General features: G+C 41.2%; 1 protein-coding gene across 25 annotated transcripts in view; it reads right to left on the reverse strand.

Moving 5' to 3' along the window:
* Positions 1–27,538, reverse strand: part of NRXN1 (neurexin 1) — a 1,744,826-nt gene that overhangs the window by 136,732 nt on the left and 1,580,556 nt on the right. For all 25 annotated transcript variants that reach the window (XM_040351628.1, XM_040351620.1, XM_040351619.1 and 22 more), the window contains one exon: positions 23,044–23,215. In XM_040351628.1, coding sequence (XP_040207562.1) covers positions 23,044–23,215 — 172 coding nt within the window. The remainder of the gene's footprint in view (positions 1–23,043; positions 23,216–27,538) is intronic.

Below are 27,538 nucleotides of genomic sequence, written 5' to 3' on the forward strand. Positions count from 1 at the left end.
TGTCAATCAAATCCAATGATGCGGGAGATGGGGGACAGGCCAAGTCCTGCTGTCTGTGTCAATAGACGAAACAGCAGGACACAAGAGCGCACCCCCTATGAGTTCCCCGAGGGAGAGCAGCTGTCCAACATGGCATACGAGAGGAGGAGGAGCCAGAAGCGCCACTGAGGGACCCCAGAAGAGGTGGATCGGGGCTACTCTGTGCAAAATCAACTGCACAGAGGAGGTAAGTATTACATGTTTGTTTTTTTAAACAAACCTTTAGATATGTTTTAAGATAAAAAACGTTCTACCTTTACAACTCCTTTAAGAGACCCAGCTCCTCACACCCTTCTTCCACACCATGCAGTACAAATTTGAGATTGAGTCTAATCATTCCCAACTCGATACAAAATTTAAGAAAAAAGTTAAGGCTATACACACAATTTAAATAGTATGCAGAACATAATGGACCTCCAGTATAATGGACCTCAAATTATGGGGGGAGCTGTCAACATTCTCATCTCTAACTCCTCCCCATTACTCTACAATTCAGAGCTGCCAATTTCAGTAATTTTACCTAAATTTACCCAAATTTCTCCTTTAAATTAACAGCTTTTCAGGATCAGATATAAACCTACGTAGATAGTTCGCAAACATTTATGCGTGTGCTAAAATGGAACACTAAACACTAAACTTTGCAGCGATAATAAACTTGATGAAAAGGCAACGGTTGCAATGCTTTGTGGGAATTTTAAGCATTCAAGTCTATCTTTTACTTCCTATTATATCATTCTGATACGTGTTATTCCACCAGGAATTTAGCTAGAATTTGAATCGGAAGCATTGAATTTTCTGAAAAGCCGAGGACAATAATTCCCTTTTGGGGTTTTCATATTCTCTTTATAGGTTGCTAAGATTTCAAAGTCTTCGTTATTAGGAACAACCATTGAGGAATTGATAGCAAGCATGGATTGTGGTTTGGGACTTTAGTCGGTTAACAAGGCGCGCAATCTTCATTTCACAATGATAGATAGCTTTCACACAGTTTGTCACAAATAATGGCTGCATTACCGACAGGAACAATGGCATAATGGAAACATTGTGTCCGGCTCATAGTCCGAAATTCCCATTAGTTTACCTCCCTATGGCTTTCGGTATTTAGGAATTAATAAGGCCTCAGAAAACAACAAACAACAGTACAACACAATGATGCAATTTGATAGATGTGAGGTTTTTCTATTATTCTAATGTTTTAATTAAATTAAAGGATTATGGGAGATATTTATTATGTCTTTTATATTATGCCAGGGGGAAAATTAATAAGAGAAAAGAGAAGTCTCTTGTTTGTGCATTAGTGAGTGACAATTCACAGTTATGTGGTTATTTTGTAACTTTTACCGGAAAAATTATATCCTGGTCGGTTGCCACAGGCAGAAAAAAATACATCTTATTAATGGCACTTATCAGTAATCATAATGATGGATATATGAAGGACAGGGCCTCTCTACCCAAGTTTATAGGTATATTCGGTGTCAGTTTTGAGTTTTATAGCCATACGCTGGTCACAGTGTAGTGTATTGATGTGTGCATCCTCCCAAGAGAGCCTCCTATTTGGATCTCACCATAGATATGTGCCTTGGCACACCATAATCACTACGTTCAGTGCCGATTCCCCCTACTGCCAGGGCTTCCACCCATGTAGCCACCCCCTGCCCCGCAGTGCTGCTGAATTCCCAGCTCTCTGCTGTGGGGGATGTTTCAGGAAGGAGAGCGGGGGAAGGGGCTAGTAAATGTGTCATTTACCGGCCCCTTCCTTTTCTAGGTGAACATACTTGCTCACTGTGTCCATTCATAACTGAAGGGTGGTAAACTATGTTTCTTCTGCTCCAGTTTGTGAATGAAGAGGAAGCCGCTCAGCACAGATCACTTCACATGCATTCACTGTCCAGTGCAGCCGAGGCTGCAGAGAAAGGCATGTGTGTTTGAGCTTTGGGGTATATACCCTAATGCAATAGGCTGTGCACACCTATGGTTCTCACATCAAAAATGTCAGCATGTCATAGGAAAACAGTGTTATATTATTTTAAATTTGAACTCCAGGAATAAGACAAAATGTATTCTTGCCGTACCCCAATATCAGTGAGTACTACACTATTCATAGAATTAAAGATCCTGCGTCTCAACCATGGGAGATAAACTTCTCTTTATGTGAGAACTGAAAGGACTCCTCCTATAACACATGTGGTCACTAATAAGAGGTAATGGCAGAGGAATGGGGTGCTCCAGCCCAATGGTTAAGGGTTCTAACCAGATCCCTTGGGCTGGAGCACCACATCCCCCACATTACCACTTATTAGTGACCACCTGTGTTATAGGAGGAGTCCTTTACGTTCTCCAATAAAGAGGAGTTTGTCTCCCATGGTTGAGACACAGGATCTTTCATTCTGTGAATAGTGTAGGACCCACTGATAATGGGGTACTTTGACTTTGAAGCGGCACGGACGGGGGGAGAAGACTGCATTGATGGGGGGAGAAGACTGCATGGACGAAAAGACAGCAGGGGTAAAAGACAACACGGACGAAAAGACAACACGGACGAAAAGACAACACGAGGGGAAAAGACAACACGGACGAAAAGACAACACGGGGGGAAAAGACAACACGGGGAAAAGACAACACAGGGAAAAGACAGCACGAAGCATGGGGGAAAGACAGCATGGGGGGAGAAGACTTGCAACTCCCCTGCCTGCCCAGGTATCGGGTGAGGCATCGGAGCATTTCCCCCCAGTACAAGTACTCTGGGAAATGCTCGATATCGGTACCAATCCCTAATCTATTTTGTACTGTTTTGATGGTCTTATAGCAGCACAATCTTGAATGTAAACGCATGTAGGATGTGCCCCCCGAGTCTGTTGTTCGATCCCAAATTAGGACATGGCAGAATGCACAGCTCCTCCCTACACATCTCGTGCACATGCACGTCATCAGGGGGTCCATCTGCATTGGGGGGGTGAGCACCTTTTTGATCAAGTTTTAGTGTGAGAGAAGTGGAAGAGCCACTTGATAATTGCAGTGAACTCTCAAAGAATATTTTGTCATTATGCCATTTACCAATGGCATTCTGGTGAGTGTATATTGGTGAAGGAAGAAGCACTGGAGTCACTTCATGCTGTAAAGCAATTCTGTCACCTTCTATGTCTGATATCCAGGGCTTTTTTTCAGGGGGCTGCTCACCACCTCTGGCTTAGACCCTTGGGGGGGGGGCTGCTCACCACAATCACTTATAAACACAGAAATCCGGTTTCTGTGTTTACAAGTGACAGTTCTGCACTCTGTGTGTAACCCCTCCCTGAATTCTCCACTCTGTATGTAATGCAATCTTGGTATTTAATGCCCCTTTAAGACCCTTCTACTGTTTCTGAAATTTGACTCACCACACCCACTGTGATGTGATTTGGAGGGTGTTTGTGGGTGGAGGGGTTTGGTTTTGGGGGTCGTGGTTGAGTTCCAGCACCTATTGTTTGAGAAACAAATCCCTGCTGGGAATATACTGCTACTGAACAATTTTTACACTTTTTGGCACATGCTTTGCACTTTATGGACTTTTAGGATTTTGATCATTCATTATTTGTGAGATGTAAGATGGTAGACATGTGCACAACAAAAAAATGTGTATTTTTTTGTTCCGTTTCGTCTTGTTCTGTAGATTCGTAAAGATTCGTAATTTCGTGAAACGCAAGTTTTCCTATTCGGACCCGTTCGTATTTCGTAAGACGCAAGTTTTCCTATTCGGACCCGTTCATATTTCGTAAGACGCAAGTTTTCCTATTCAGACCCGTTCGTATTTTCGTAACAGTTTTATTTTCGTTTATACTGAATGATTCGTAATTCTGTCTTATTAATTTTCGTTGATTCGAAATTCGTAATTTTGTTAGATAATAATTTTCATTTAATGGATTCGTAATTTTGTACTTTCGTAAATATATAGCAACACACGGCTAATCCATATAAGATATACTTTCTCCTAAGCTACGTACACACGGTCGGACTTTTTGCCAACAAACGTCAAAATTAGCGTTTTCCAAAAAATCAGACCGTGTGTACGCTCTATCGGACAAACTTTTTTGGTTTCAAAAGTCCGGCCTCCCTTCAGACAAAAATCCACAGAAAAGTTTGTTTGAAGTCTGATCGTGTGTACGAGGCTTTACACCAGGGATATGCAATTAGCGGACCTCCAGCTGTTGCTGAACTACAAGTCCCAGGAGGCATAGCAAGACTCTGACAGCCACAAGCATGACACCCAGAGGCAGAGGCATGATGGAACTTGTAGTTTTGCAACAGCTGGAGGTCCGCTAATTGCATATCCCAGCTTTACACTGTACAATGTGACTCAGCACAAAAGAGATAAGCTGATTGGCCAAGATATTAAGTAAGATACATCACTCACTAACTACACTGCCCGGTGCCCATTCGAAAGAACAATACAAGTACACAAATTTACGAACAGACAAAGAAACGGATTTACAAAACACACAAAACATACAATACGAACATACGAATGAAAATACGAACAGACAAAGGATTTAAAATACGGAATGCAAATCGTTCGTTATAGATGTAATTTTCGTTCTTTTGCTTTTTCAGTGTTTCGTATTTTAGTAAGATTGTCCAATCATACGGTCGTATTTTCACTTGTTCGTTATTTTGCTTATTCGTAATTCCGTAATTTTCGTATTTAGGTTCTTTCAGCTTTTCGGATGTTCGAATTTATCCAAATGTACGAATACTAACAAATTCGTACAAAAGTCCATTAGTTACGAATGGGATCGCACATGTCTATAAGATGGTCACATGCTGGATTTATGTATTTTTTAATACATGGCACCTTATGTTGTAGTGCTGTACTTTTTGTTATGGCCCCACAGTGCTGGCCAGGGTTGGCCACCTTTGTGCTAGCGGCTTCACCTCTGAAGCACTCGCTGTGTTTTATTGGAATTTAAATAACTGAAAATCGACCTTGCGCTCAGTCAGACCCTAAAATATTATGCGTGGCTAGTTACTGTACACATGTACACAAGGGAAAATGGAGGGGAGATGGCTGCTTAGAATAGGTCTTGCATTGAGAGCACCACAGGTCTTGCCAATGATAAAGAATGGCATTTCTGAGAAAGAAAATCTGTTCTGTGTCAGCAGCACAGTGCCAGTGGTCGCCCTAAGCCAAGGAGACCCGAGGACTTCTCTGCCAAGCCTGAAAATGGCATTTCAATTTGTGCATTCTTGCCTCAGAGATGTTTTACTGTAAAGCAGTAATCTCCTTGCTACGGCAGTGCTGTAACTTGCGCATACTTTCTTTGAATGCTTTTGGCAAGGTACACAGATACTTTAAATAACAGAAACAGATGCTCGGGGAAATGATGGCAGATGGGTGCTTTAGGTTTGCAGAACTATTTCAAGCCGTCCACATGAAAAGTCAGTGACATTGCCTGACCTTTAGCCATGGCTGGTACTAAAGTCATAGAATGGAGCTCTTCTGGCAATAAGCACTTGTCAGACTTAAGCCAATGACTAATATTTTTTTTTTTCTCATATGTACATTATTTCTGAATACAGTTTATCAACAAAAAAATGTTTAGAGTCCAACCCCAGGCTATTTTTTATTTTTTTGGCAAATATTCCCCAGAAGTTATTTAACCACTTCAGTCCCGGAAGGATTTGCTTCCTTAATGGCCAGGCCATTTTTTGCGATATGACACTGCATCGCTTTAATTGACAATTGCGTGGCCGGACAACATTGTACCCAAACAAAACTGATGTGCTTTTTTGACCCACAAATAGAGCTTTTTTTTGGTGGTATTTGATCAATTCTGCGGTTTTTATTTTTTGCGCTATAAACAAAAAAAAACACAACAATTAAAAAAAATATATACAATTTTTTTACTTTCTGCTCTAATACATACCAAACAAATATAATAAAAAAAAATGTATTTATCAGTTTAGGCCAATATATATTGTTCTACATATTTTTGGCAAATATAGGCATATATTGATTGGTTTGCGCAAAAGTTATCGCGTCTACAAACTACGGGGGAGATTTAGGGGCTTTTATTTATTTTGTATTTTTTTTACTGGTAATGGTGGCAATCTGCGATTTCTAGTGGGACAGCGGCATTGCGGTGGACAAATCTGACCCCAAATTACACATTTTGGGGACCAGTGACATTATTACATTGATCAGTGCTATAAAAATGCACTGATCAATGGAAAATGTCACTGGCAGGGAAGGGGTTAACACTTGGGGAGTGATCAAGGGGTTAAGTGTGTTCCCTCAGCGTGTTTCAACTATGGGGGGTGGGCTTACTGGAACATGACAGAGATCACTGTTCCCGATTACTGGGAACAGTAGATCTCTGTCATGTCATCTGGCAGAACTGGGAATCGCCTTGTTTACGTGGGCAGTTCCCTGTTCTGCCTCTCCTCACAGCGATTGTGGGTCGCCAGGCGGACATTGAGTCAGCGGGACCCATGGGCACGCTCCTGTGGCACGTGGCAGGTATGTCGGTTTGCGCAGGAGAGCCGACCTGCTGCAATATATCTGCGTTAAAAAATAAGAATCTCTGGCTGCAATACTTACGGTATTATTATTATTATTATACACGATTTATATAGCGCCAACAGTTTACGCAGCGCTTTACAATGTAGAGAGGGAATAGCACAATTACAGTACAGTTCAATACAGAAGGTACAAGAACGCCCTGCTCGTAGAGCTTACATTCCAAGGGGAGGGGGTGGTACAAAAGGCAATAGCTGCAGAGAATGATTTTATGGGGGTGGCTCGTACTTCAAAAATGCCTCCACGGTACCCCTTATTTTCTATAACATTTCCCAAATTCTAAGAGTGGAATGAAACTCAGCTTCACTCAACCCAGAAGACCATAAGTGCAAGGCATCATGATAAAACTCTTTCACGGTGTGCAAAGGCAGCTAGTAGTGGTGCAGTCATTACTTTGGCACCACTCTCTGCATCATCCAGGACCACCCATTGCCAGGAGAAGACCAAAGAGAAAGAGGACTCAGCATGATATGGCTGCCAAACAAGCTGATGATTAGAACTGTACTTTCAACTCACACTGGAAAAAATTGCATTGTACTGTAGGTCCAGTTCACTACTGGTTTGTTCACTTGGTTGCCCAGTCAAGCCCTGATGAAGGGGGCACATGGACCCCCGAAACTCGTTGGCTATTTCTCTATTTCTTGATCTGTACTCCTGACCTATAATGAAATAAAGTTGTATCTGGACCTCTTAGCAGTGGCATGGTGCTTCAATTTCAACCCTTCTTACATTGCACTACAAGCCAAGGAGACTGGAGATCCTATGGTGTGTAGAGACCGCCTGCCTGGGAACCAGATTATTTAAACCAACATTAATACCTTAAGATAACAACACCAGTAAAATAAACCTATGGGTCCAGCACTATCTTTTCACTTTCTCAGCATGTGTGACAGTCAGAAGACAAAAAAGTGGAGTCTGACTTAAAAACAATAAAATTTATATGTACGTGGATTATAAGCTTACTAGATACAAATGGCTGGGGCTTTCCATTGATGTTATACATTGATCAGTAACACCAGTAGTGAAAGGGGTATCCCTAGGGCTTTTTTTCAGGGGGAACTTGGGGGAACTCAGTTCCACCACCTTTGGCTCAGATCTTTGGTGCCTGCTCACCACAATCACTTGTAAACACAGAAGTCTGGTTTCTGTGTTTACAAGTGACAGTTCTGCACACTGGGGTAGATTCACAAAGGAGATATCTCTGAGTCTGGCCGGTCGTATCTATGCGCCTGATTCATAGAATCAGTTACGCATAGATTTCTGTCAGATCCGACCGGCGTAAGTCTCTTACGCCGTCGGATCTTAACTGCATATTTACGCTGGCCGCTAGGGGCATGTACGCTGATTTACGCCTAGAATATGTAAATCAGATAGATACGCGAATTCACGAACCCACGCCCGGCTGACGCAGTACAGTTATGCCGTTTACGTTAGGCTTTTCCCGGCGTAAAGTTACCCCTGCTATATGAGGCGTATATGCGGCGTACCAATGTTAAGTATGGCCGTCGTTCCCGCGACGAAATTTGAAAAATGTACGTTGTTTGCGTAAGTTGTCCGTGAATGGGGCTGGACGTCATTTACGTTCACGTCGAAACCAATGACGTCCTTGCGGCGTACTTTGGAGCAATGCACACTGGGAAAAATGTCAATCACGTCGGGTCAGGGTTAATTTACATAACACACGCCCACCTCTTCACAATTTGAATTAGGTGGGCTTACGCCGGCCTATTTACACTACGCCGCCGCAACTTTCTTTAGAGATTACGGCACTTGCCTGTAAGAGTTGCGGAGGCGTAACTTAAATAGGATACGTTACGCCGGCACAAACATACGCCATTCTACGTGAATCTACCCCTCTGTGTGTAACCCCCCTGAACTCTGCACTCTGTATGTAATGCAATCCTCGTATTTAATGCCCCCTTAAGACCCTTCTACTGTTTGTGAAATCTGAACGGGGTCGTGGTTGAGTTCCTGCACCTATTTTCTGAGAAAAAAAAACTCTGGGTATCCCACAATTCAAACCTGCACTTGTGTACTTCAAACACTCGAAACCATCTCAAAATTTTGAACAAGGCTGTTCCGTCAAAACTTACGTATTCAGAAATTAGAGGAAAGTAAACAATTCACTGCAGCAAATGGCATGTTGTGAGCATCTGAAAATCAATACCATTTTGTAAGACAAACAGCATTGATTGGGAGTGTATCCTGTGAAATGGCTGCTTTATCAATAGAGCTGATGGCACTGGAGCTGAAGAAAAATGGTTTCTTTGCTCGGCTTGAATGACAGCCTTTCTTCTTAAATGTATATTTTTATCATCTGTATTCATCTAAAACTGAAGATGCAGGTAATTCACAGTGATGACACAGCAAGGTAATTCATGCACTTTAATAGTGTTATCCACCACAGCCTTTAAATGCACACTTTTCCAATTCATACCAAGGGTAGCCTTCACCCAGATACATAACTGTTGGACATTACTTGACTACTATAAAGGATGCTCAGATCTCTCCAGCAAACACTAATGCCGCATACACATGACCGTTTTCCATGACGTGAAAAATGCCATTTTTTTTAATTGGTCATTAAAAACGGTTGTGTGTAGGCTCCAGAGCATTTTTCTCGTAGAGAAAAATGGGCATTAAAAATTTAGAACATGCTCTATTTTTTCTTGACGTTTTTCACGTCGTCGTTTTTTTTTTCGTCGTGAAAAACGGTCGTGTGTACGCTTTAACGACGGGGAAAAAAACGTGCATGCTCAGAAGCAAGTTATAAGATGGGAAATTAGCATAATCAGCCCAAAGGGTGGTGCCATTCGAATGGAACTTCCCCTTTATAGTGCCGTTGTACGTGTTGTACGTCACCGCGCTTTGCTCGAGCAATTTTTATCACGATCGTGTGTATGCAAGGCAGGCTTGAGAGGAATCAAGTCGTGAAAAACGTTGTTTTTTTCCATGACATGAAAAACGTGTGTACGCAGCAAAAGGATTAGAAATCTTTTGGATTGTATATAAACTGTTCTGTTTCATTCCATTTAGCAGGAACCACAGTCCAGTTTCAATCCTCACTTGAACCCAGATAGCAAGCAATTGTGCTGCAAGTTTTAAAATGACTTGCCAAGCTAATGCTAGACTCGCCAGGCTTCACAAGTTTGTTGCACAATTTCATCCAGTCCTCATTGCATGACTCCAGATCAACATTCTTTGCAAACATTCTGCAAGTCTGCTGCAAGTTCTGGTTCAGTTATTTTGTGCAATAGTCATCCCACCACAGGGGGCACTGTGGCAGAATTGTCATGCTGTAGACTTACAGAGCTCTTGCTGTAGACTCAACACTGCAACTTTTCTCTTGCTAGAGACTTTCCACGCACATTTGCTAGAAATTGGAAAAGTGTCAACTAGAACTTGTTCTTCAAGTCAACTCAACAACTTGCCAGTGAAAATGTGCAGCAAGAGTTAAAATTCTACACTGTCACACATTTGTGGCAAGTTATCATTGCTATCTGGGAAGTGATTATGCATTTTACGTGCCTGATGAAGGAGCATGCATGCTCCAAATGCAAGCTAAACCACGCCCCCTGTCCACAAGTGCTGACATGCCTACTGTGATACACTCCAGCCTTGGAGATGCAGAGACCACCAGAGCGGCTGGGGACTGCTCAACCACCGCTGCCAAATGGGACATCAAGGGAGCACCAAGGATTACCACAGTTCAAAAACAAAGGCTTGTTTGTCACTAATCAAATGTGAGTTTGACCTGATATTAAATAAACCTGTCTTTATACCCACATGCTGCACTCAGAGTGGTGCTACTCTCTCTCTCTTCTTCTCATTGTACACAGAGCCTCTTCTGCTCTCCTGAGCTGGCTGCTGCTTTAATACAGGTCTGGCTCTAGGAGCATAGGACATTGCCTCAAGGCATATACTGGACTATTGGTTCTTTTTTCCCATCTCACTAGCTGCTTTGGTAGCGCTCCATGCAATCCTCAATCATGCATTTTACGTACATCTCTGATACAATTACTGTATGGAAAAGATAACTGTCTTTCCACCTTTTTATCCCTGAGGAACCCTGTAAATATTGTTTAGGTCTCAGTGAGCCCCTGCTAAAACCAAATTATTGGGGATCAGAGGAAAAATGCCCCTTACATTGGTGGTCAGTGTGAAGGATGTCCCATTTACATGGGTGGTCCAGTGAAAGGAACACCTCCATTACCATGGTGGTCAGAATACCACCTTTATAGACAGCTAAATAGATCATAAGTGTCATGCAGCTGGCAAAGCCATGTGGTGTTGGACCTGGAACTGTGCAGACAACATCAAATGAGAGGGCAATTAGCCACAGTTCAAGGAACCCCTAGCAACCCTTTGAAGGCACATTAGGGTGGTTCCATGAACCCCTGGTTATGAATGGACGGCTTGGATGGAAGGGGAGAGGATGTTAGTTGCTTGGCTGTGTTTAATTTAACGTGGAGTTCTGGTGAAAAATAAAAAATAAAAGTCAGCAGCTACAAATACTGCAGCTGCTGACTTTTAATATATGGATACTTACCTGTCCAGGGCACCCGCGATGTCGGCACCCGAAGCTGATCTACCCCTTAGCTCTCGCGTGCTGCCACCATCTTCTGTAAGAGAATCAGGAAGTAAATCCTTGCGGCTTCACTTCCTGGTTCCCTACTGCGCGATCCCACTGGTCCCTGCTGACTTCTGGCACCTGTGTGTCTCCCAGAAGACAGTGGGGTGATGGAGAAGGTGCTGGACGTGGCGTAGGTCACCGCTGCGACCTATGCCCAGAAGTGGGAGCAAATACCCAGATTACACAGGTATCTGCTCCCTCCTCCCCCCTGAAAAGTGACAAATGTGACACTGGAAGGGGGGAGGATTCCGAAAGTGGCAGTTCCATTTTTGAGTGGAACTCCGCTTTAAGTACTTTTGATTCATGATGCAGGAACAAGCATGGCAATGAGTAGTTACATTGCTTATCTTTATACCCTAGTTCAAGGATTGGGGCTCAAAGCAGAGCAGGCAAAGCACCAGCATGGCAGTCAAGAAACTGGTATTCACAAAAGGAGACTTCAACAATGGTAGCCTCTTTGATTCTCACATGCTCAGCGTGGCTTTAAGCCAGGCAAGCGGTCTTTTTGTCTATTTAACGTTTTCCAATGTCATTCCAGACCTGTAATTCTGCCATTTTGTTTTTGTCTTGGCTAACTTCACAATATCATGCCTTTTTTTTCTAGATACAAGCAATCTACATCACTCGACAGATACCACTTAGAGGAAACTGATATAGAGTAATGGTTTACAAGAAAACTGCTGATTGTACAGTACATTGTGACATCTAATAGAAGCAATTAAAATGACATACTGTAGGTTTTCCCATGATGTGTATTCATCAGAACAAATGGTGTGGAAGATGGTGCTGTATTCCTTAAATCACAAATATTCATCATCATTAAATGGAGGATGAAGGGAAATTCATGCACATCTAGAGGAGCTGTTAACCTCAAAGAAAGGGGGGGGGGGGGATTTAAATGTTATCTAATCCTACAATACAACTGCTCATTATGTCGCCATGAAAAACATTACAAATTAGACAATAAACAAATAAATAGGTGGAATGTTTCATGTTAGAGAACAACAGGTGAGATGCAATTAGTGAGGAGTGTGAAAGATAATGACGATTAATAGTAACTGGGATTTATGATAAAACTTTTTCCTGTGACTTTTTTGATTTTTTATTATCAAGTAAAGTGGATGTGACCCGGTGTTCTGATAAGAAATGCCCCCTGTCGAATAATGCCCGCCGGGTACTGCACATGTGCAGCGCTTGTGCAGTAAGGAGCCGCCGAAAGCCTCCGAACTTCGGAATTAATGATCATTAATGACGGCGCCTGTGCACAATAGCAGTCATTGTGCCACACGCTCCCGATGCTTATGCAAGTCTGCAAGGGGCAGATTTCTTCATGATGGGCGCGCGTGACGGGCGCATGCCTACAGAAGGGAACGTATTTTGTAATGATGGCAGCTGGCCAGTGCTATTGCTTGTGTTAGCTAAATAGGCCCTGCAAACCCACCCATCAACATTGAAAAACCCAACTTTCAGTTGGCTAAACACGTGTGGGAAGAATAGTAGAGATATATTTGTTTAGGAGATGTGTTTGAGTTTTGTCAAAAATTCCACCCCCATCTTAACAGCACTGCCCATCATTACAAAATCCGCCCCCTTCTGTAGGTATCCGCCCCTCACACGCGCCCATCATGAAAAAATCCGCCACTTGCGAGCTTGCACGAGCAACGGGAGTGTGTGGCACAATGTCAGCTTTTGTGCGCAGGCGCCATCTACAGCTGATCGTAAATTACGATGTTCGGAGGCTTTCGGCGGCTCCCTATTGCGCAAGTGCTGCGCATGCGCAGTACCGGGTGGGCATTATTTGACAGTCTGCATTTCTCAACAGGACAATGGCACCATGTAAATGATGGCAGTTTAATGTATTGGCTTCTCCTCTGTTATCACCCCGTAATTTATCATTAGGAAACAGACCAAAGATAAACTCCAGGCAGATACAAATTAATGCAGTTCTATATTTAAAGGAACACTAAAGGAAAAAATTTCATTTTTTAAAAATAACAAACATTTTATACTTACCTCCACTGTGCAACTCGTTTTGCACAGAGTGGCCCCGATCCACTTCTTCTGGGGTCCCTCGGCGGCTGTCTCTGGCCCTCCCCGCAAGAACTCCACACATTGATATGAGAGAGCTTGCATGGTGTGGAGTCCTTGCGGACACTGTATCACTCCCCCCCCAGCGCACTGCATCATTGGTTGTGATTGACAGCAGCGCGAGCCAATGGCTGCGCTGCTTCAATCGACCAAGGAATGAGCTGGGAAGCCAGCCAAGATGCCAGCGCATTCACGGCGCAGGACTTTCGAGGGGTCAGGTAAGTAAATGGGGGGGCTGGGGAGACCGGTATTATCGGAATTTTATTCACCTTAATGCATAGAATGCATTAAGGTCAAAAAACTTTTACCTTTACAACCCCTTTAATATTACAACACTAAATCTATATTTAAGGGCTCATGTACACGGATGTTTACAGATGCAAATCTCCTCTAGGTAAAAAAAAAAATCGCAGCCTTTTTCTGCACCTGGGAAACCCAGCCACAGAAGTGAATGGCGGTATGCGGGTGTACTCAGGTAGACATTGATACTTTCTCGCATCAGCATTTACCTTTGCATGCATGTATGTGTATTTTCTACAAAAGCTTCATGTCATACGCTATATTACCAAAAGTATTGGGACACCTGCCTTTACACACACATGAACTTTATTGGCATCCCAGTCTTAGTCCGTAGGGTTAAATATTGAGTTGGCCCGCCCTTTACAGCTATAACAGCTTTAACTCTTCTGGAAAGGCTGCCCACAAGGTTTAGGGGTGAGTCTATGTTTAATTCTCTTTTTTTTTTTTTGATAAAGTGGGGAATGGATGACACCTATTTTAATATTTTTTTTCTTAGCCATTTGTGTGCCAAGTGAAATATTTCCACAGTACAGTACTGTCAGTGAATTTCACCCAAGGACAGGAAGTGTGTTATGGTATGGTAAGATCACCAGGTGAAAATCAGGGAAAGAAACAAGAAAAAAAAGAAAAAAATATTTTGCCAACCCATCCAAAGACTGGTTAGCTATATATTTAATTAAAAACTGTTCAATTAGACAACTATTAAAAGCAAATCTTAAAACATTAAAAAGTAACTCCTCCCTTCTGGGTGATTTATGTATATTTCAGGAATTTTAACAAACCTTGCAAATTCCTACCTTTTGTTATTCTGAGGAAATGTTTGTCCATGTGGAAAATGAATGTGTATGGGAGTGGTTTCATAATTATCAGTCAGCTGCTGCACTTGCAGGGCTCTAATGAGGAACGTGACTGGGTCTGCATCCCTTTATACAGGATTTCTTATTGGGAGTAGCTCACCAAAAAATACAGTTTTGTTGCAGGGGATGCCTCATATCTGACTTGTATCTTAGTGCAGACTTTTGGGAAAATCAGGGAGCCAATCACACAAGCAAGAAATTATGTTTCTGGGGGTTTTCTGTACCCATTCTGTATACAGAACACCTCCAGGTAGCCATATTGCATTTTGCAGAAAATTACAGAGCTGCAGATTGAAAAGGAAAGGTAATTTTTAATAACATTCCATTACAATATGACTTGTGTCACAATTGTATACGCTAGATTATTATTTTTGTTATTTGCTATTTTTTTGTATGAAAGTGAAGTTACCCTTTAAAAATATTATACAAATATAATAATAAAAATAAAGACTATTTAATATTGTTAAGATAGTTTTATGACTATTTAAAACTATTTAATATAAAAACTATTTAAAAATATAACTTTTTTTGACTTGGCTTAAGATACACCTTTTTTTAAAAGGTATAACTGACCACCATAGGTAAAAATTTAGGCCAACTGTATATTTATTTAGTTCTTTATTCGATTTTTTACATCTTAAGCGTTGATTATTAGATTTTTGCCTTCGATGAAGAAAAACATTATGATTTTTTTCTTAGCGTGCTGGGTCTGTACGCCAGAGAAGCTAAGGAACACGGGTACAAGTGGACGGGATTAAATGCTATTACACACTTACAGTATGTGTCATGGCTATACAATTTAAATCTGAAAGTTCTCATGGAGAATCAAAAAACTATTTGTGGCGAGCCATACTGTGCTAATACGTGCAATGCGGTCAGATTAATCATTCAGGTTTGTGATAGCTCAGAAGGCAGCAAGAGCCTACATATAGCGTATGTGATTTAAAAACATGAATTATTTAGCATTTTGGATTTAAACATCAGGGATTTGCTGGTGACCTCAGATGTATATTAATTTTGTACAAATGGTGGTAACCATGGATACTTACAAATGTAGAAATTTAATGTGCTCTTATCTTCTGAATGTGTTGTAGTTTTGTTTATCTAGTTTAGACTTTGCTAATGTTTTAGCCCTGAACTAAAGTTAGAAAAAGTAAATTACTACAAGGCAAAACTTTCTGGCAGACGAGACTTGAATATCTCCTCTGCTAGTACTACCTGAGGCACATGTGCAGTCTAAGGTCCATTCTCAGCATCTGTAAGATAAGAAAAAAAGAGCTGGATGTTGGGACGATGTAGGCGGTCAATGGCTGAGGAAAATAGACACTGTTTCAGAAGTATTGGCAGAGAAGATGGCAGTAATAGAGCTGTAATGAGGATCACTGTGCCGTCAACACTGGTGAAGTGCAAACCTTAATAGTTAAGTCTATAAAAAAAATGTCCAAGCAAACATTTTATGGCAAGAGCTTCAACATCCCAACCAGATAAAGATCTGAAAGAGGAAATCCAGTCTTCTCTTTAGTAGCTCCGCACCTTTTTCAGCAGAGAAGATGGCAGTAATGGAGCTGTGATGGGGATCACTTTGCTCTCAACACTGGAGAAGGGCAAACCTGGAGTTAAGTCTAATAAAAAATGTCCAAGTAAAAAAATGTCCAAGTAAAAAAATGTCCAAGTAAAAATGTTATGGCAAGAGCTTCAACATCCCAACCAGATAAAAATCTGAAAGAGGAAATTAAGTCTTCTCTTTAGTACCATCACACCCTTTCAGCAGAGAAGATGGCATAATGGAGCTGTGATGGGGATCACTTTGCCATAAACACTTTAGTAGCTCTGGTCCCTTTTTGGTGCTGCCATTATGGCAGATGCACAGATGTACCAAAGGGCTCTGTCCAGTCATCAGATCCTGGCAGGACCCCCTTCTATTCATCTTCACACATGCAGATTTCCCAAGCGTGCACAAATTTGGCATACACTTGGGACTTCCATATTAGCTGTCTATATGCCTGCACAGGGAAACCTGCGTGTGCACAGATATTTAGGGAAACCCGTGTGTGCAAAAACATTCTGCTGGGCTCACTCATGACCTAAATCCATGTGGAACAAGTGTAGAATATGGGAAGGGGAAACAAATGTCATTCTTGAGAAATTTGGAAGCAGCACAAAAAAATCTCAGTGAAGGAGAAAAATTACTTACCGTATTTAGAAACAGAAACTAAGAAAAAAAATGTCAAACTTTTTTTTAGCAAAAAATTATAAACCCAGTGGTGATTTAAGGCTGGCAAAATAAATCTCTACCTGTCTCAAAAAAATTGTAAAATCAAATTTGGGTACAGTGTTGCATGACCGCGCTATTGTCATTCAAAGTGCGACAGCACTGAAAGCTGAAAATTCGCCTGGGCAGGAAGGGGTTAAATATGAAAATAAATTATCCGATTGTGAGAGAAGGAGGGGGTAATAGGCAGGGTAATATCAGACTTAGTTTTGGGTGAAGGCCTGCTTTAAGCACATACTATATTAAGGAAATTGTATTGAGTCAAGTTCGCTTGTACTTCAAGTACAGTATATATGAACTTAATTACTATAATTTCATACAAGCATTAGCCTGTTAATGCAAATTAATATATATATATATATATATATATATATATATATATATATATACAGGGTGGGCCATTTATATGGATACACCTTAACCACTTGCCGTCGCCGCACCGTCATAATACGTCCACAAGGTGGCTCTCCTAGGCGAGATCACGTATTATGACGTCCTGCCTTTTAGCCGCCACTAGGGGCCCGCTCGCCCCCGACTCCCGTGCGTGTGCCCGGCGGGCGAGATCGCCGCCGGGCACACGCGATCGCTCGGTACAGAGCGGGGAACGGGAGCTGTGTGTGTAAACACACAGCTCTCGTTCCTGTCAGCAGGGGAAATGCTGATTTTCTGTTCATACAATGTATGAACAGAAGATCAGTGTTTCCCCTAGTGAGGCCACCCCCCCCCCACAGTAAGAACACACCCAGGCATACTTACCCCTTCCCCGCCCCCTAGTGTTAACCCCTTCACTGCCAGTGGCATTTTTATAGTAATCTAATGCATTTTTATAGCACTGATCGCTATAAAAATGCCAATGGTCCCAAAAATGTGTCAAAAATGTCCGAAGTGTCCGCCATAATGTCGCAATACCGAAAAAAAAATCGCTGATCGCCGCCATTACTAGTAAAAAAAATATTAATAAAAATGCCATAAAAATACCCCCTATTTTGTAAACGCTATAACTTTTGCGCAAACCAATCAATAAACGCTTATTGCGATTTTTTTTTTACGAAAAATATGTAGAAGAATACGTATCGGCCTAAACTGAGGAAAAAAAATGTTTTTTTATATATTTTTTGGGGGATATTTATTACAGCAAAAAGTAAAAAATATTCATTTTTTTCAAAATTGTCGTTCTATTTTTGTTTATAGCGCAAAAAATAAAAAACGCAGAGGTGATCAAATACCACCAAAAGAAAGCTCTATTTGTGGGAAAAAAAGGACGCCAATTTTGTTTGGGAGCCACGTCGCACGACCGCGCAATTGTCTGTTAAAGCGACGCAGTCCCGAATCGCAAAAAGTACTCTGGTCTTTGGGCAGCAATATGGTCCGGGGGTAAGTGGTTAATAACATGGGAATGGTTGCCGCCATGGTCACCACCCATCTTGAAAAGTTTCCCCCCTTACATATACTAATGTGCCACAAACAGGAAGTTAATATCACCAACCATTCCCATTTTATTAAGGTGTATCCATATAAATGGCCCACCCGGGTGGATCCATATAAATGGCCCACCCTGTATATTGGAATTTGCAGCTTTCAATAAATTATTATTGATGATCCTGCTACGAAGACCTTGGTTCAGGCAGTTCCTGTTATAGGGATCTATAATTAAGCCCCCGTAAAGGGCAAAAAATGTTTTAAGGGAGGAACACTGTAGTATCTGTGCTTGTGCTGAACAATAAACTGTATTACATCCTTTGGAAGTGACGTGCGGTTCCAGAATGGTGCTGAATTGTGTTTGGGAGGAAAGAGCAAGCTCCTGTGAGTTGGAGCGGAGGATCAAAGAGGTCTTAGAAGCGGCTCCATGTTTTATGAGTAAATTCAATGAAGTTCATCGCAAAGTTTGTAAACTTTGAGCAAGATGCCTTAAACTGTTCGTAAAGCAGATTTGAGCATCTATAGAAAATCAACCCCCCCCCCCCCATTCTGTTTATGCACATCCAAGACTTTACATCTGGTGTTTTTCATATTCTGCTTTACTGCCTCTGCTAAACCAATCTTGACTTTTTTTTACAGATTTAGGTTAGTATGAGAACAGGTGACCACAAATATGTGGAATTAGAATTCTTAATACCGCACTACAATGAAGCTTCATGGGTTGGACACTTGTATATACTCTACATTCACCAACCGCCTTTTTAATGTGCAGAAACAACCACATGTGTGTCTGTTTGCCCACATAATTTATTCTTGAAAAAGAGGCAGCCAAACAACATGTACAGATTTCTTTAGGAATACTGATAAAGACTGTGTTAGGCCATATTAATATGGGAAACAGAAGCTCAGGCTGAAGCGGTTTAGTTGGAAGGATGACAGCCCAAGGCTGATAGACAGGAGGCTAGAGACATGACTACAGCACTGCAGAAATGAGAAAACAAATGCTTATCGCCCCCCAAGGCACAACTGCACCCACAGTCCCTTCGTGCTGAAGCCGAACTGGTTGGGAACGTCTTTCGAAAAAATCTCAGGCACAGCTGCTGCCACATTTTCTGTTTCTGCGAAGGGCAAATGCCACATCAAGCTTCTTATCGAAATTGACATAAAAAATATGTAATGTGAGATAATTGCTGAGAAAGAAATTAAAATTAAACATACAGCATAGCAAGACACTTTGCTCCAAGTGAATGACGCAGTATAAAAAACAACATAATGTACTAGAAACATAGCATAGCAAGTGAAATGTTCAGTGAAGGTCATGTAAAAATACAACAAATGAGAGATTATATAATTTAAAACCAAAGCAAAAAATGTATGTAAACCTTGACAGTGTTGAATTTCTCGTATTTGCTTTCTTTTGGTCTGTTAAAGTTGAATTTCTGGAATTCAGCTACTTTCTAAAAGCTACAGGCATACCACAAGTTAAGTCTAACAAGATCTCTTCCACCTTCTAGACTTATCTCTATTTTTCACATCTAGTTTATTGTGTTCCAGGAAAATAACTTTCAGAGACTTTGAGGCCGCGTACACACCATCGGTCCAAACCGATGAAAAGTTTCATCAGTCCAAACCGTCCGTGTGTACGCCCCATCGGTCTTTTGTCCTTCGGAAAAAAGTTAGAGAACTTGCTTTAAAATCGAACCGATGGACCGCTGACCGATAGGTCCAAACCGATGGTTAGTACACAAAAGCATCGGTTCAAAACCCGCGCATGCTCAGAATCAAGACGACGCATGCTTGGAAGCATGGAACTTCGTTTTTTCAGCACGTCGTGTGTTTTACGTCACCGCGTTCTGACCCAAATGGTTTTTGGAATGATGGTGTGTACACACATCAGACCATCAGGCCACTTCAGCGGTGAACCGATGAAAACAGTCCGTCGGACCATTCTCATCGGATGGACTGACCGTGTGTACCCGGCCTCAGAGACACTGCAAACTGTGGTCTCAGTTCCTTTAAGAGTCGCTGGAGCTGCTATGCCCACCCAACCCCTTCTGTCCGTTCACAAAAGCATTTGAATTATGTGAATTATGTGAACTCACTCCTAAAATATAAAGGCTTCTGTGAATGGCCAGCAGAGTGGAAGGGCAGACATAACTGCTCTGTGTGCTTCTTTCTTCTCACAGACAGAATGTATCCTCCACAGTGCAATAAACCTGTCACATATACATAATAGAGATAAGTCCTTGAGGTGGCATGCACCTAACTGGACTTAACTCATAGTGTGCCTGCACATTTTACAAAGTTGCTGAATTCTTGGAATGCATCTTTAAATATACCATTGAAATCGTTTTATTGTATTTCTTTGATAAATGGAAAAAATACCAGTTGATCCGTCCAGAAACACAGGGCCGTCCTGTGTCCTGTACACTCTGCAGTCTTAGCTCAAACAATATTATTAGCCCTGCCAAGGTTGCATCCTCCTATCCCGGGGTGGTAATGCTGCTCCTTCATAAATACAGTACAGTGAGTGAACGTTGTCACCCTAGGAAAGGAGTTAAAAATAAAGCCTGAAATATTTGCTCTTGAGTTTATATACACTTTACGGGGCATATTAAAAATCCATCTTCACATTCATCGGGAAGATTCACCTGCCATGTATCTTTGGTAGAGGCCACATTAAGGATTGCTGGGGACATCGCTATCTGTTATGTACTCTACCATGTTAGCCGTGAAGATTTGCAGGAAAGTTAAAATATGGACAATATTTTTTATTCCATAACTCAATATAACTTAGTGGCAGCTTTCTGGAATGCTAGCTCTCTTTATGCCGCATACACATGATCGGAAATTCCGACAAGAAAACCATGGATTTTTTTGATGGAATGTTGGCTCAAACTTGTGTTGCATACACACGTCACACAAATCTTGATCAACAAGAACGCAGTGACGTACAAGATGTACGACGAGCTGAGATCAATGAAGTTCAATAGGCAGTTTGGCTCTTATGCTTTATTCTGAGCATGAGTGTTTTTTTTTGGGTGTCGGAATTGCATACAGACGAGCGGAATTTCCAATAGGAACTTTTTCCGTCGGAAAAATAGAGAACCTGCTCTCAATCTTTTTTTGGCGGAAATTCCGGCAGCAAAAGTCTGATGGAGCATACACATGGTCAGAATTTCTGACCAAAAGCTCACATCAGTCTTTTCTTGTCTGAATTTCCCATTGTGTGTACGCGGCATTAGGATAGCATGGTGTTATGTCTGGTATTGTTGAATGAGTGGTTTCTTTTCTTCAAAGCTAATCATAGCATGTCCACCTAAACTAAGTATTGAGATCTCGGTGGGAAGTAACCAGTGGATATTGTATTCCACTTTCAGAAGAACTAGGAAGAACCAGTCATACCCAAGTACTATTTGGTAAGGATCCTTGGGACATCAGCCATAACACTTTTTAATTTCAGCTTTGGTGGCTAAAAATGATTGGCATCTGATGTCTTTCTTAAGTTAATGAGAAAACCAGCACATCTCCTGTGATTTGGCTCCATTATGCTGTGTTGGCATCTTTTAATGCCAGCGGAAGACATTTTCCAGGAGTCAAGTTTTCATTTGGGCAACCATAAGGTCTGTTCACTATAAATGAACAACTCCAATTTGTAAAATAAGTCCACTCTAATTTTGCTAGTATTTTAAGCCATTTTGGAAAGACCATCAGAGTAAATCCCAGATCATGCAAGTTCTCTGATACCTTGACATCGAGTCAGCAGCACAGGACATGGGTGCTGGTCTTTGAGAGGGGAGGCTCCTTAATACAGGGGCATGTTTTTTGACAACGTATTTAAAGTCCCCGTTGCTGTAATCAAGAATTTAAAATAAGCTGTTAAGTCGGTAAGTACTCAACATTCTTGCTGCCTGTCTCACCAAACTCTACTGTGATACTAAAAAGTCTTCTGCTGATGTTCGCACTAACTCCAATGCTTCTTCAAATGTGATCACTTGGGTGGGAGTAAGACAAGGGTGTCAGAGAAAGCTGCGGGGGATTCAAAATATTGATTATCCCAAAAAAGGTTGGTGTCAGTGTGGACTTCAGCATTAGATGTCTCAAGATCGAAGAAGAATTCAGCAACATAGGCCGCAAGAATGGTGAGTGTTTATTGAGTTTAAATTCTTCACTAGAGACGATCTTCAGGTTTCGAGTTGAACATGATGAGATCAACCCAAACCAAGCATGTTCATAGTTCAGCAAACAGACAAAAAAAATTTAATATTTGTCCAGTTCTCCAGTTCCTACTCCCAGCTAATGTTTTTAAACACTGCCCGATAGTCTGTCATTTTGTGGCGGTAGCACTACCTTGAGGCATGCTAATGGATTCCAATTAATTTCAATGAATATATGTGATTTCCTTTTAACAAAATCTTGATGGCTTCAATAACTATTCTGACTGGTACTTGTATGTTCTCAGTTTAATAGCTGAAGTTTTACTGTTCCCCTGACTATAATGCGACATCAAATGAATGATTTATCTATAATATTCTGTCGTGTATGAAAGTTTTTGATAAAGTGAAAAAAAATCTTAAAATTACCATATTATTCAAACCTATAGAAAATAAAAATCACAAAACAGTTCTTTAGTTATCTAAATAAATACTTTTAATTTTAATACTGAAATCTTTTGTCAAATCCTTTCCATTTGTCAATGAATAAGCTGACTATAAAAAAAACCCTTAGCTAGCCTCCAATAAGACTTTTTTTTTTAGCATTGTTTAAGTGCACTTACTGCAATAAATAAAACATCACTGTCTGTTTATGCACCTCAGCCCTATAATTTAACTTTGCAAAACAATTTTAAAAACTGACTTTATTTTTAATAAAATGTTCTTACCTGCTGGGAAACGTTCTATTGTTGGTAAGTTGTCGACTTGTAAGGTGGCATTACCCCCACTTCTCGTGAAACGTACCACGTGGTACTTTCCATCATTAATAATTGCATTAACTTCTTCAATTGAGATGTCATCTGTTCCCACATTAAATTTGACTCCGATTTTTCCTTGGTGCTGAAAACAAAGAAAAAATTGCGCTAATTAGAATTTGTCTTATGAAGAATGTGAAATGCGTCGAGCTGTCTTTCGTCTCTTAGGGTTTTATTTGCTGGAGCAAGTCTCTTGACATTTCACTAAGTCTGGGACATCTTGTTCACGGATAATTGATATTCTGAATCAGTTACAGTACTGTTACTGATGGATTGAATTTGTATTTTTCTCTTTGTCTTTGCAATTTACAAAAGCGAACAAAACCCTTTTTCCTGCTCTGTGGAACACATAAAAATGATGTGTGACTGAAAATTTACATTTTCTGAAGCCTTCAACAAACTTCACATTCTAAATAGACGTTCAAGATAATACACTTTTTTTCAAGTGTAGGCCAGTTTTAATGAACTTTCCATTATGTAAGACGGTGTTCATTCCCAATGATTCAGACTGAGGCGGTAGTGGAGCTTGGTTTGGGAGTCAAGGAGCTGAAATTTAAACTATAAGGCAAAGTCTTACTGGTCAGCCTGAGATAACTCTCCCATTAATGATATTGCTCTCTGCCAACTAATACATCAACAGTGTGGATTTCCAACAGTTTTCTCAAAAGCAAGAGATACAGATCACAACGTTTCCTTTAGATGGTCTATTTTAAACCAAAATTTCATTTTTTTTTTGTTTTTCTAGAGCCTCAGAAGGTTTTTTTCCCCCCATAAAATGTTTTCCATACATGTCGAAGTAATTGACACATGACGGCATACAAATAAAATGACATGAAAGGTACCAAAACCAGGATACGACATGAGATTCCAAACATAAAGTAAATGACCATGACCGAAATACATAGTTATAAAATGGGCAGAGGATTACATTTTCTATTCTCCCCTAGCCCCCGAGCTATTCGAGGGAAGGGAGAGGCCTCAGAAGGTTTTACCCACTTAATGACCAGGCCATTTTTACCTCTCTAGGGAATGATTATGGGTGACCGGCGTACATCGGGTATGCCGCACCCGGTGATTGGCATCCCATGTGACCAATCTGACGCACACACGCCCCCCAGTGTCTTCTACACAAAATGGCATACATGTACGTAATTTCGCGCAGTAGAGCCGACCTGCCGCAGTAAAAGTGCGGTAGGCAGTCGGCAAGTGGTTAAAGCTTTTAGTGTCTGGATTGGTGATATTTTTGCACAGAAGGTCTGCCCACCTGCTGTGGTTATTATGGAGGTTTCCTACTGGTCTTGTAAAATTTTTGTTATGTATTATGAACAATGCAATAGAAGTGACTGAGTGCTCCCAAAACAACAATTGAACAGAATGGGGAATCATAGCAGGGAAGGCTTAATGTGGAAGTATTCAATATATAAAAGGATACCGAACCTGAGTCAGCCCACCAGACTATGCCTATAACCAAAATATCCCTTTTGTGTGTACTGATCCAAACCTCACTCCATCTCACTTAAAGCCCAACTTTGGACAAACATTTATTGGCTGATGCAGTGGGGCAGTGCCAGCACTACATGCAGTTCCTGGGTCTGCCCACCTGCTTTGGCTATTATAAAGGGGTTCCTACAGGTCTTGTCAAATTTGTATTATGTATTATGAAGAATGCAATAGAAGTCACTGGGCGCACCCAAAACAACCATTGAACAGAATGGGAAATCAGGGCAGGGAAGGCTTAATGTGGAAGTATTCAAGACATAAAAGTATACAGAACCTGACTCAGCCCACCAGACTATGCCTATAACCAAAATATCCCTTTTGTGTGTACTGACCCAAACCTTACTCGATCTCACTTAAAGACCAATTTTCGGCAAAATGTTTTTGTCCCATGCAGTGGGGCTGTGCCTGCGCTGGATGAGTTAATTGCTTGTTTTGTCTAGGGGTGAACATGGAGCCTATACTCAACACTCTATGGGCTGGATGACATAAGGAACAGTCCACCGCACAAGGCTGCTGGACTATGGGGTGGGGGACTAGCCTTGCGCTGGAAGGATCAAAGGATTGGGTGAGTATCTTGGCTCTGCAATCCTCTAGACCCAAACGGGCAGTTAACTCATGCAGTGCGGGTACAGCCCCACTGCATTGAAAAAGAAAATTGCCTAGAGTTCAGCTTTAATTCTGCACTTTATTATATTTATGACTTGTATGTATCGTATGTTATTCATTGATTAAAAAGAGATTGGTAGAAATATAGCAGGATGTTTAGGAAAAACATTACGGTTATAGTGAGATGTGATGACTTTTCTGCAAGATGATTTTCAAGAGATATGCAATCTAGTTTATGGTGTTATTGGTCTAGATATATTTTTTACATGTTAATAGAGAGAATATGATGTCTAATCAGTCATAATTTCTATGTTATAATCATTTTTGTGGGTTTACAGGAACAGGTGAAAAAGTCCCTTCACCAGTTGCTGGATGCACAATAAAATGCCAAATCTTGGAACAGCTGACCATGAGTACTTGCTGGTATCCTAAAAATCTGTAAAGACTCGAAGGAAGGTTGGACCTTGTTTCATACCCAAATTGGAAGAATCAATTATGTGTAGGGTTAAATTTATATTCTTAGTGAGAATCACTCTTTTTGATAACTGACGGGGATATGATCACATTACAAACGTTAGCTTGTTTTCCATTTTAAAAGCTGCAATGCTCACATAACACGCAGTATGGTGCCTCCATCAACATTGGTAGGGATAATGATTTTGTTTCTTGTTTTATATAGCAGAGATGTGTTTGTAGCTAGAAAAAGGACCCCCACTCTAAGGAAAAATAATTCTTTAAAGATATAACTGTCAGCGACTATGCACTTGGTTTCAGTAACTCTGTAGATTAGTATTACAGAGGAGATCAGAGACATAGAAAATGCATTTTGCTTATAATTTTTGTTAATAACAATGAAATACAAAGCCCAGCATGGCACGAATCAACGCTGCAACATTACACTAATACTGTAATTCCATCATCTGAAAAGAAAGCACACACTGAGTTCCATTTTATTTCTGTTCCATTATACACTGAGATTCTGTATCAGCCAACAAATGAAGTCACCTAAAGAAATGTTTGTAAAGGGCTTGAACAATCCTAGGCACAGTTACAACACAAGTACGCGGGTGTCAGCATGTAACGGAGCACTGGAGCTCAATCCCTAATGGATGTGGATTGCATTAGCTTTCCTTTATTGCTATAGCCCCAGGTTAAAATGTAAAGTGTACCAGAATTAGAATTGTTTTTAACCAAGCCTTTATATAAATGGTTTGCATGAAATTTGCCTAAAGTACATTATCATTTTTTGTTAATGCTGAACTCCAGAATTAAATGGACCCCCACCTTCCCACCTCCACCTTATCCCTTTTTATTAAAAATAAATAAATACATGAAACTATGCATACAACCATGCAGTAGCCCTCTAGATAGTCCAGTGACTTCACAACAGGTTCCTCTATTCCTAGCAGCTTGGAACAGACATTCTTCCTGGAATGAGTGGTGCTCATGTACTGATATGTGAGAGCCGCTCAGTTCTGAAGTACTTTCAGCCCAGCCTGTGTAATTCCCCTACCCCACTTATCCCTCTTGAGGTGTGCAAACGATAGTTTGGCCTCACAGAAAATGGTCAGAATGGCCAGAGAGCTGTTTTGTTCAAATAGGGCCGCTGGTGCTAGAGTGAGGCCCCGTACACACGTCCGAGAAACTCGACGACCAAAACACATCGTTTTGCTCGTCGAGTTCCTTGTGAAGCCGCCGAGGATCTCGGCAAACCAAGTTTCCTCATTGACTAACGAGGAAATAGAGAACATGTTCTCTATTTGGCCCGACGAGATCCTCGTCGGTTTCCTCGGCCAAAAGTGTACACACGACCGGGTTTCTCGGCAGAATACGGCTCCGATCGAGTTTCTGGCTGAATTCTGCTGAGAAACTCGGTCGTGTGTACGGGGCCTAAGAAGTTAAGGACAGCGCTGAAGAATTGAGAGGGGAAGTACAGATTAACAATATTGAAAATGTTTGGTGATTTACTTTAACCACTTGCTGACCACCTAACTGGGAATTTACATCATGACCTTGAGCGTTAAATACATGGGTTGTGGCTGCAGCTAGATGCCATAACCCTGGTAATTTTTTTTCCTCAGGTGGCCAACTTTTAGATAAAAGTGATCCCAGTGGCTGATTTGCCGCTTCCAGGGCTTACGTTACGATTGCTGAGCCCAGGGACCATCTGTGTCTCCTCATAGAGATGGCAAGATGGACAGCTTTGAGATAAAAGTGATCTCAGTGGTGGATTCACTACAGATCACTTTTAGAAGCAGCGGGAGAGGCGCCCCTCCCGCTGCTTCTCAGTGGTTCCCGGGCT

This window comes from Rana temporaria, chromosome 4 (genome assembly GCF_905171775.1).
Source record: "Rana temporaria chromosome 4, aRanTem1.1, whole genome shotgun sequence".
In the NCBI taxonomy this organism is placed as follows: domain Eukaryota; kingdom Metazoa; phylum Chordata; class Amphibia; order Anura; family Ranidae; genus Rana; species Rana temporaria.